At 32.2% G+C, this 12428-nt stretch overlaps 1 protein-coding gene across 1 annotated transcript; it reads left to right on the top strand.

The window, feature by feature from the left end:
* The first annotated feature begins 1910 nt into the window (after positions 1–1910).
* On the top strand, positions 1911–12239 carry LOC143047197 (uncharacterized). The gene is made up of 5 exons (XM_076220195.1): positions 1911–2280; positions 3021–3299; positions 4368–4502; positions 5056–5146; positions 8590–12239. Exons 1-5 carry the CDS (start codon positions 2223–2225, stop codon positions 8999–9001), a joined length of 975 nt encoding a protein of 324 aa, XP_076076310.1. The 5' UTR covers positions 1911–2222; the 3' UTR covers positions 9002–12239.
* Positions 12240–12428: the final 189 nt, after the last annotated feature.

Here is a 12428-nt window from a genome sequence, read left to right as displayed (position 1 = left end):
TGCCGCACTGTTTAATATAGTTGAGAGTTCTTTTTAAATTTTTTGAATCATGGCGCGTATTTAGCTATTGAGGACAAGGGGGACAAACTAGGAATCTGAACAATAACTGAAACGATGGTGTGTGTGTCAACTTATAATTATTATTTATATAGGTAAATAGTAATACAAGTGAGGACACACCATTGTTTCAATATTTCTACCAGTAGTTTTTCTTGTTCTGAATAGCTGTAACATCAAAGAAGTTGTTGAATAGTTTTACAGAAATGAGAATTACCACAACTCTTCTTTGTTAGGCTGATGACCAAATGTAAATAATTCTTGTAACTAGTGCATCAAAAGACAATATGAGTGTACATGATGAAAATAATAATTTGATTATAAGTTAATGCTGGATGACTGCAACTGCATGACAACTCTACACAAGAAAACTTTGCTAGTCGACCTTCTGTAAGCAAAAATAAAATACAATTACAAGGGTAGGAAAACCCGGCTGCAAAATACCCCCTGAAATGGGTAATACCGGGCAATACTATATATATATAAGAAATATGATATTATTATAGTATTACAACTTTTTCAATAAAACCGTATTCTACATTTGCAAGACCTATCCCCCCCCCCCCTCAGTAAAATAAGAGAATGAAAAAAGTGGTTAACAACAGTCACAAATGACAACCAATCATCTAGACTGAAATTAAGGTAAGAATAGGATTAATTATGTGTGAGTGTTGTGGTACCCTAACAAGTTCGAGAGGCGATTTTTTTTAGTGTTCCTAGCGTAATAGAATTAGGCTTTGGATTCAATGATTCTGTATTACATTGTATAATAGATCAAATTTATTCGTTCAGTGTATATCCATTCGTGTTAATATGTCTTTTGATTGAGTTAAGCCATTTCAATTGATGCTTTAAAGTGTGTCTTTCTATGCTGTGATGTTACTCTATTATTTCAGATCAGTGTAAATGTTGGTACCTATTAAAACTTTTAAAACTGCTGCATTTGTTAGCACCTGTCCTACGTCAGGAATCTGATGTTCAGTAGTTGTCGTTGCGTTTACGTATTCCCGATAGTTCATAGGTGTTTTTCGTTTTTTTAAAGATTAGACAGTTGGTTATCCCGTTTGAATGATTTTAAACTAGTCATTTTGGGGGCCCTTTATAGCTTGCTGTTCGGTGTGAGCCAAGGCTCCGTGTTGAAGAACGTACTTTGCATGACCTGTAATGGTTTACGTACTCCCGATAGTTCATAGGTGTTTTTCGTTTTTTTTAAAGATTAGACAGTTGGTTATCCCGTTTGAATGATTTTAAACTAGTCATTTTGGGGGCCCTTTATAGCTTGCTGTTCGGTGTGAGCCAAGGCTCCGTGTTGAAGAACGTACTTTGCATGACCTGTAATGGTTTACTTTTACAAACTGTGACTTGGATGGAGAGTTGTCTCATTGGCACTCGTACCACATCTTCTTATATATATATTTAGATAACTTTAAAATACTATATATTATAAAAAAAATATATAGTCTTGTGTTATTTAGTGGAACGTCAAGGGCAGCGTGCATGTAGTTAATATATCCATCCTACCAAAGGACTAATATTGAATGAAGTATCGCACAGTAATTCCAGCGCAAAACAAGCTTGTTGCATACAATGATGTCACATAAAACTGTGACATTACAATACAATCTTAAATATATAGATCTGGGCATGAAAGGGATCAAAATCAAAAGCTGGTCTTTGGAAGGTTTTTTTCATAAATGATATAGCTAAAAACTGACATAAACATAAAAGAGGTATAATAAGTTTTCCCTGTAATTGTTTTACTTAGGGGGTCAACATTCGAAAGTTAGAGTAGCATTAATGAATGCATGTGACAATTAATCTACTGCAAACGCATACAATCATAAATTTTAATGAATAAAATTTTGAACAAATTAAAATACTTTAAAGTTTCAAATCTGTAAAAGAAATGTATTTATTCTATTTGCAACCATACTTTTAATACGTTATTATCTGACAATCACTACCAAAAATTGTAGTTAACAATAGCAGGTAACTTTTTGAACCCTGACCGACAGGTGTTTTATAAAGGCCAACGACGGTTGGGTACAACACCCAGCTGACATCACCTTTAACACTTCACTGAACTTTCTCTAGACAAAGAATGATATAAATGAAGGAAAAAACTGTAAGAAAAACGTCTTAAACTTTTGACAAAAAATGATGAAATGAAATCCTTTTATTTTATGTTTGTACTTACAGCAGGGTGTATAAAGCTTTGTAAAGGTGAGTAAAAACTTAATAATTAATTGATGTCGTACTTTTTGAAATATAACCACGTCAAGTTGACTTTGGCATGTATGGTAATTTTGAAACGGTTGTTGTTTACTGACATGACAGTCAGGAGAATGCATGGTTATGTCAGTTCTAACTTGTGCCTTCAATATAAAAAATGTCACTAATCTATTAAGATGTGTCGACTGTTCGAGATAAAAAAAAAAAGTGATTATTTTTTAAGACTCCATGATGGTCTTAATTCAATAAATAGACTAAACCTGTGGCACTCGACGCAAATCTGTTGATGCAATCTATTTTCGAAGTTGTAGAGTTTTCAGAAAAAAATATTCAAAACTGCCAAATCTACATTCTTCTCTTTGGTCGGGTTGTTGTCACACTCTCCAAATGTTTTTACTTTTGTACAAAATCATTGCATGATTTTTTGGAGGCAACTTATATTTACTTATACTTATACACTCTGTTTTGATGAAGATTTTTTGTTTAGGTCAATATACCATTTCCAAAATCCTCCTGTTCCCCAGACAGTCAAATGGTCATCCCGGCCGTATTTCAATATTGATTTGTTAACGATCTCACAGTGATATAAAAGGAAATATTTCTCACAAAAGTGACCCGACTTGACCGATATTCACTTAGTACATGAAAATAGCATTTGTGGTAACTATAGAATTATAGTAAAATTAGTATAAAGAGGGAAGATTTTACATATGATTTCACATATATTTCAGGGATTACAGAATTTCGATGTACAAATAAAAATTCAAGTGAAGCACAAAAAGTTGCTTTGAAGTGCCCTCCAAATTTATATATTAATGTAAAGGAGGCGCTGTATGGGAGAAACCAGTGGGATGACTGTCAGTATTTTGTGGGCGACTGTACAGAAGTATTCAATGTTGACGACCAGTGTTGTGGTAGAAATGACTGTAGTTTAGTTGTAAGGAAGATTTATTCTATAAAGTGTTTGGCTTATGTATCCTTCTTCAGAATCATCTACGAATGTGAAACAGGTATAATGATTTATATACAGCAAATATCTTTTAAACTTGTTAAATGTAATGAGGGGATAGACACCACTGATTTGAAGTCTTTAGATTATAACATTCTATTTAAAAAATATGCATATATATTTTCTAGCACGCACATTAATAATTTTAATGTTTGAAATTTAATTGTTTTTATAAAGAGAAACAGTGATGTTCTAATCGTCTTTGAAACACTGAATTACTGTAATAAAGATGAAAAGAATTTATATTTTTGATCATGTTTGTTTTGTCAATGTATTTGCCATAACCAAAATTGGTTTTTGTCTGTTTTGCAAATAAAGAATATATTTATGTTGTATATTTATTTAAACGTTCACATCTTTCCGTCGGAATTCAATATCATGATTTTGGTTTCTTCTGTTTTGTTTCGTGGCAAAAGACACCACAAATTTAGAAATCAAACATACTTAAAGTGTCATTGAAGTGGGCAATGCTCGATAAAATGTGTGCCTGTTTTACAGAAAAAATCTAAAGTAGACGTAAACTCGCAGAATATAGGTCCACATGATGTCACTTATTGGTGCTTTCATTATAATAATTACATGTGCTGTCATAACTATATCCTTTCCAATACAAAGACACATCTCTTCAAAAGCGACCAATGATTTTATTCAACATTAATGCCTCGTTCACACGTACATTGAATTGAATGCGACCCGAATTTGCCAATAGCGATCACACGACATTCTTTTTTTTTTTTATTAATTCGAATCGAATTCGAATTGGCTAATTCGGATTAGTTGAGGTATATGCATACAGTCGAATTAAACTATGATGTGGACATTTTCTAAATCGTTATTCACATTAAGTTATAATTAATTTAATTGATAATGCGAATTAAAACTTAAGTTGGGACAGTAAAGCGAATTTGATGCGCATTTCAATTCGTATTCGAATTTACGTTCGGAATAGAATGATAAACTGAATTACAAGATATTAGCTATTTTTTTTTCTGTAATTAGCACATATTTGGATCATTGTAAAATAATCATGTATTTAAAGTTAACTACATAATTTTATATTTCTTTCAAGCTGAGGAATCAACATGTAGTGTAAATGGAAACAATATCCAAGAACCAGGAAAAGACAGAGAGCAATCGAACGGACTTTCTCCTACGTTTCCTGATTTTGTAGGTCCAACATCAGACTCGACAGCTGTATCAAAAGGTAGTTTGTTTTCTAAACTTGAGCGCATCAATGTGTTAAATTTAGCATTTAAATTGTACAACGACCCATTAAAGAAATATTAGACAATGAATCAAATGACAATTCATTTTTGGAAAACAGTATACAGTTAACAATTATATATTAATATGAAACCTCAAATTAAAAAAGTTGAAACTGGTTACTGAAATGGCATGCACAGTTCCAAATCTTTATGCAAGTACACCATTATAGCCATTGTTTACTGCGACACATTAAGGAGATGTTTCTGAATCTTGATCGACAATACTCATCCGACAACTGTGTCTACAATAACTACCTTTCTACAACTAAACAGTCGGGTTTTCCTTGCCCTAGTGAGTGGCCATCTTGTTTTGTAGCTGGAGTGGTAGTTTCATTCATCCTGCATTCCAGCAATTAGTCTCCAATGTAACAATAACTTCTTTTTTTATTGTTATATTTCAATGTAACCGTAGCCAGTGCCATGAAATTAATACAGTTTCAATAGTCACAATTTGGTTTTACAATATGAAATGAATGAAATATTTAATTGTAGATGTTTTTATCATTGCTGGTTCTGCTGTTACAGTGGCTGTTCTATTGGCAGCTATTATAGCAGCGATATTTTTACTAAGGAAATACCAATGGTATGTATTCACGAATGTACTGTTACCCTCAAGCGATTTTCATTTTAAGAAAATACCAATGGTATGTATTCACGAATGTACTGTTACCCTCAAGCGATTTTCATTCTAAGAAAATACCAATGGTATGTATTCACGAATGTACTGTTACCCTGAAGCGATTTTCATTCTAAGAAAATACCAATGGTATGTATTCACGAATGTACTGTTACCCTCGAGCGATTTTCATTCTAAGAAAATACCAATGGTATGTATTCACGAATGTACTGTTACCCTCGAGCGATTTTCATTCTAAGAAAAAAACCAATGGTATGTATTCACGAATGCACTGTTACCCTCCAGCGATTTTCATTCTAAGAAAATACCAATGGTATGTATTCACGAATGTACTGTTACCCTCAAGCGATTTTCATTCTAAGAAAATACCAATGGTATGTATTCACGAATGTGTTGTTACCCTCAAGCGATTTTCATTTTAAGAAAATACCAATGGTATGTATTCACGAATGTACTGTTACCCTCAAGCGATTTTCATTCTAAGAAAATACCAATGGTATGTATTCACGAATGTACTGTTACCCTCAAGTGATTTTCATTTTAAGAAAATACCAATGGTATGTATTCACGAATGTACTGTTACCCTCAAGCGATTTTCATTCTAAGAAAATACCAATGGTATGTATTCACGAATGTACTGTTACCCTCGAGCGATTTTCATTCTAAGAAAATACCAATGGTATGTATTCACGAATGTACTGTTACCCTCAAGTGATTTTCATTTTAAGAAAATACCAATGGTATGTATTCACGAATGTACTGTTACCCTCAAGCGATTTTCATTCTAAGAAAATACCAATGGTATGTATTCACGAATGTACTGTTACCCTCGAGCGATTTTCATTCTAAGAAAATACCAATGGTATGTATTCACGAATGTACTGTTACCCTCAAGCGATTTTCATTCTAAGAAAAAACCAATGGTATGTATTCACGAATGCACTGTTACCCTCAAGCGATTTTCATTCTAAGAAAATACCAATGGTATGTATTCACGAATGTGCTGTTACCCTCAAGCGATTTTCATTCTAAGAAAATACCAATGGTATGTATTCACGAATGTACTGTTACCCTCAAGCGATTTTCATTCTAAGAAAAAACCAATGGTATGTATTCACGAATGTGTTGTTACCCTTAAGCGATTTTCATTCTAAGGAAATACCAATTGGTATGTATTCACGAATGTACTGTTACCATCAAGCGACTATTTTCCGAAGGAAATGCCAATTGTATGTTTTCACGAATTTGATGTTACTCTGGTAAATATATTTCTAATAGAATACTAATGGTATGTTTTAACGAATGTAATGTTACTCTAGTGAATATATTTCTGATGAAACACTTATGGTATGTATTCACGAATTTAATGTTACTCTAGTAAATACATTTCTTATGGAATACCAATGGTATGTTTTCACGAATTTAATGTTACTCTAGTGAATATATTTCTGATGAAACACTAATGGTATGTTTTCACGAGTGAACTGTTTCCTCAAGTGATTTTCCTTCTTGTAAACTCTAATTTACCATTAGCCTCTGTGATCGTATTTCTAACATTTCATTGTATAGTTTTACGAATTTTTGTATGAAATACCATTGTTAATTAAGATACAATGTATGATATGATTGCCAATGAGACAACTCTCCACAACAGATCAAATGATAACAATATAGGTCACTGTACAGCCTTCAACAATGAGAACATCCCATACTGCATAGTCAGCTATAAAAAGACCCAAAATGACAAATGTGTAACAATTCAAACGAGAATACTATTAGCCTAATCAATTGTATTTACTGTTGCCCTGCTGTAATCTTTGTTTTCTTTTTCTTCTTAAGAAATTATATGCATTCATGCGGGTACACACAGACACTGCCTTAGTTTAATATGTATACTGAGATATCTTATAATCTATACAAGATATCTTAAGTTATAACCTATACAAGATATCTTATAAACTATACAAGATATCTTATAAAATATATGAGATATCTGATAAACTAAGTATGTAATTTTTCTAAAACTAAGGTTGCAACTCCCCCTGTTAAGGGCATACAATTCAGTTACGATCCCATGTTGAATTTTTTTTATGAGAATTTGCATACCACCTATTTTTTACCTACACTGTTCAAATATGTAATAAAAAATATACCTCCATGTGCTACTTTCAGAGATAAAATACTAGTAGGTAGAAATTTTAGACATTTTCTCTAAATTTCGTTTTTTTGTGGACATTTCAAACTCTGGATAGACACATCTAGCTTTTTTATTTCAACAGATACACAAGCAGATTTTTGTAAAAAAAAATATGAAAATCTTCTTAACATAAATATGCTCTTAGTTTGTACAACAGTTCTTTGCAAATAGTAAGTTTTTAATAAAGTTTCTAGATTTTAGAAAAAAAGCATTTTTTGCAGTATATTTATCAAATTTGAAGAATTGCCCCATCCGCACTATCATTTTCTGTATTCAGTGGACCGCGAAAAAGGGATAAAATCTCTAATTTGGCATTAAAATTAGAAAGCTCATAATCATAGGGAACAAGTTTACTAAGTTTCAAGTTGATCCGAATTCAACATCATCAAAAACTACCTCGACCAAAAACTTTAACCAAAACTTTAACCTGAAACTGGATAGACGGACAGACCAGAAAAAATAATGACCATAAATGGGGCATAAAAACAAAAAGGCTTATTCTAAAAATAAAATGAGTTGTTCCTTTGACAGTACAAGCATATTCAAGACAAGACCTTGCAAATGTGATATGAATGTGAATCCTGTTATTCACTAAACCAACACAACAAGCTGATTTTTATTCATAATGTAACAGTTCAAATTTTGGAAGACATGACCTCCACCAAGACTCATATTTCTCGCCTTGAACTGTTCAATATTTGCTATTACTCCTAATTGCCACTACCCAAGACATGTATTTAGTGAAAAGGCAGCAAATACCAATTTTAAAGAGTTTGATACATCAACATTAAAGTCTCTCCAATTATTTTTAACTACTTTTCACGTTTTGACTTATCCCATTAACATTTATAATTAAAAGAAAGAGGTCTCTGTGATCTCAAGTGATCAAGACTAGCAAAACTGTATTCAAGATTCATTCCAAAAACTGAAAACAAATATAATCATTTAAACACTTTAAAAATACATTAATGTGCTCATTGCCTTGAAATTGAGAGGATGAAGGACAAATGATTGAAGAAACTGAAACAGAATAAATCATATAGCTGAATAACTTAATATACAGTTGAAAAAAATACTCTAAGTCACTTGATTTAATTTCTTATCTTAAGTGGGTTTTTCTTTCAGTCACCAGCTTTACTTCCTGTAAAATTAAATGTAGTAACTACTTATACAATTTGTTTATCTCTATCAGGCATGGTGAAAAGCAGTGTCTTCTGGAGATATTTGTGGGACTATGTAAGCGTCATCCTCCAGATGGATGTGAATATCCGACAGAAACAAATATCAACATAAAAGATAAAAGTTCATCAAACCAGATCCAACAGGTTATCACCATAGAAACCATAACAATTGCTGGCACAATAAACAAAGACAACAAAGTGAATAGTCCAAGACATGTCAATCAACAACTAAATACCGATAACAGCATACACACATGTGAGAAAACAAACCCACACAATACTAACTTGGGTATAACTAATGATCCTGTATATAATGAAAAAGGTCAAAATGTGAAAATCGACAATATTTGTTATGACAATCAATCAATCCATGGAATACATTCAGTAAATTCAACAGCAGAAGGTATATTTACTGATGTGTAACATCAGACCAATTACCATTGGAATAGCCTGATGACAGCATAATTTGATACATAGAGATTAATTCATGGCCTTTTCCATATCAGCCTGGGCATCATCCCGAGACCCCCATATCAGCCCAAGAAGGAGTCGATGTGCTGATATGGGTCGAGGGATGATACCCAGGCTGATATGGAAAAGGCCATGTATTAATCGCTTTATCATATACTTACGACGATAGTTTTATGTATGGCAAATAAACAAATGCAATAACTAAAACAGTCAAACACTTTATAAAGAAGTTAAATTATGAACCAAATACAATAATTGACCAACAACAGCATTACTACCTCCATATATATTTATGGTAACAATTCCTGAAGAGGCATTTTGAAACATTGACAATTTGGAAGAGTTTTATGATCATTATTACTCCATGTTTGTTGTACTATAAAATGATTCATAATTTTCAATGGCATTGTTAGCAAGTACTTAACTATCCCCACAAAAGTTCCCATAAATTTTGACGTCGTCATAAAAAATATCTGACGTCACAATGGAAAAGTAAACAACCAATACCTGAAACACCGGAAGTAACATGTACGAGATGTACCTGATATGGGTTATCAGCCCGGATGGGAATTTATGGCTTGTGTATTTCCGTTCATTACACATATACAAAAGCTATCATATCAATGCTAAGTATATGATAAAATCGATTAAATATGTACATTATGTTATCTTTGACTTATTACGGTATGTCAATTATGCTTGATGTCCAGTTTGCTGAAGGGCTCAGTATTGAAATCAAGACATTTATTTACTTCTTGTCATTGGTAGTGATCCAAAGAACTGATGCCTTAATCATGTTAATCAAAGACTCAGAGTAAAAAAGAATCAGATTGAACTAATGTGAACAAGCTAACTACATGTTTATAATTATTCTCTATGTACTTTCTTATGTCTGTAGCTGCTCCTTTTAAATATTTTATTACATCTTGCCTCTTCTTGTGTCATATTTTTGTGCTTGAAGATAAATCTAAACACCATCACATACTATACAGAATATTTGAGTTTGTGTTGGTTTGATTATCAAATAGACATTACTTGCTATTTAATTCAAAACATACATTTATTATTAAATAATTCAAACAAGAAAGTTAACTGTTTGATTTATGTTCCAAAATTTGAAATTGGCTTAAATTTACCTTTTATGGTCCAATATCCAAAATGTAAATACATTTACAAGGTTAGTATAAAAAAAAGAAGATGTGGTATGATTGGCAATGAGACAACTGTCCACAAGAGACCAAAATGACACAGAAATTAACAACTATAGGTCACCCTACGGCCTTCAACAATGAGCAAAGCCCATACCGCATAATCAGCTATTAGATTCAGTATATCCAAGCACACCAAGAATTTGATTTATTTATTTATTAATGGACAAGTTTAGAAGGGGTTCTCTTTATATTTGAAGTATAAAAAGTGGAAAACTGATATTCTCGACTGACGGTCGGATGAACAGACAGAGGAAAAGAGTGTAACCCCAAAGTCCCCTTCGTCTATGTTGAGAGGGAACTGAAAAGACACTTAATACAGATTTGAGAGTACTCCCAGTTACTGACAGCTAGTTCAAAGCCAATAACAACTAATAACAGATTCCTGTAACTAAGACTATGTCTGTCTTTGGGCAAGACCTTGTCAGTGGTTGTTTCAAATGGTAAAGTTCTTTTTAATTTGGTTTTGGTGCAGATCTTTGATAATTTTGTTTTAACTTATAGTCCAGTCAATCTAGCATAAATTTCACCCTAACCTTGATGTAATTGCAACAGAAGATTTGTAAGTTTTAATCTTTAGAATTATACCCCAAAAATACACAGAAAAAAGTCCCATAATATCTTACTTGAGGAAAACTAAAAAAATGTGATTTTAAAATTCCTATGGAGATTTGCATTGCTATGGGAGATAACTCTGCAAAATAGTCAGAAATATCAATAAAAATTGATACAAAGTATAATTTTACTGCTTCTATTCAAAGCATGTATTGATTCATGATATTTTAGCGGTCTTTAGAGTATAACAAACAACTCTAAAGGTGTTTTCATTTATTTTATCAAGCTATAATCTAGATCTCGTAATTCATTAGTTGACCATTTATTGAATTTTTCAACATGTCAAGGTAAAGAATCTCAAATTTAATGAAAATATTTAATATAAAAAAGAAGATGTGGTATGATTGCCAATGAGACAACTATCCACAAAAGACCAAAATGACACAGATATTAACAACTATAGGTCACCGTACGGCCTTCAACAATGAGCAAAGCCCATACTGCATAGTCAGCTATAATAGGCCCCGATAAGACAATGTAAAACAATTAAAACGAGAAAACTAACGGGCCTTATTTATGTAAAAAAAACAAAACAAATAAATATGCAACACATAAACAAACGACAACCACTGAATGACAGGCTCCTGACTTGGGACAGGCACATACATAAATAATGTGGCGGGGTTAAACATGTTAGCAGGATCCCAACCCTCCCCCTAACCTTGGACAGTGGTATAACAGTACAACATAAGAAAGCATGTATTCTTCTTTTTGTGGTTTAAAGTTTCTTTTAACAAGGTAGATGCTGAACAAATATAAACAATACCAAATATTCACATTATTTTTTCAAAATGGTCACAAAGCCATAAACTTGCAATTTCTTTTATGAAAAATGTGCAAAAAAAAAAATACCCACAACACTTTGGTTTTGTACATTTCATGAGCAGAAGATTATATAATATAGACAAATACAAACTTATAACCCTCTAAAATATCATATTTTACATGAAGTTTAAGAAAATCAACCAAAAACTGACCCAAAAAAAACTTATTTTGGCAGAGTTTTCTCCCTTTCCAATGTTAATTTCCATAAGAAATTAAAAATTTTGATTTTGAGTTTTCCTCAAGTTAGATTTTATGGGACTTTTTTCTGTGTATATTTGGGGCTTAATGCTATAGATTAGAACTAAAACATTTTTTGTTGCAATTAGTATAAGTTCAAATTTAGTTTGACTGGACAATTCTTCACAACTTTTTTGACTTGACACTTTTGAACTTAAAATATTGTTTAGAAATCTGTTGTACTTTGACCTCTATATGTCTTAGTTAAGATGTTGGGTTGCTGTCTCATTTATGTATGCCCAACATATTACTTTGTCATACATATATAGCCATTTAATCTTGACAATAAAGCTTACTACACACTCTTTCTACCCATTATTGTTGTATGTTTATAAAATGGGGGGGTCTCTTCCTATATAAAGGTATATACATATGTGCCGCTGGAATGGGTCCCTTTTTTGATCCGTCAAATATATCAATGGGGTGCAATTTTACCGAGGAAATATATCAATAGGTAGTAATTGACCGATTGTGATATATCAATGGGTCATAAA

The sequence above is a fragment of the Mytilus galloprovincialis genome, chromosome 10 (assembly GCF_965363235.1).
Source record: "Mytilus galloprovincialis chromosome 10, xbMytGall1.hap1.1, whole genome shotgun sequence".
Taxonomy (NCBI): domain Eukaryota; kingdom Metazoa; phylum Mollusca; class Bivalvia; order Mytilida; family Mytilidae; genus Mytilus; species Mytilus galloprovincialis.
The sequence above is the reverse complement of the archived record's forward strand: the minus strand, read 5'-3'. Positions and strand labels throughout refer to the sequence as shown.

Coding starts and splice junctions, on each gene's coding strand:
- LOC143047197 (XM_076220195.1), top strand. CDS start 2,223: ATGAAATCCTTTTATTTTATGTTTGTACTTACAGCAGGGTGTATAAAG. Junction 2,281..3,020: donor GTGTATAAAGCTTTGTAAAG/GTGAGTAAAAAC, acceptor CATATATTTCAG/GGATTACAGAATTTCGATGT. Junction 4,503..5,055: donor CTCGACAGCTGTATCAAAAG/GTAGTTTGTTTT, acceptor ATTTAATTGTAG/ATGTTTTTATCATTGCTGGT.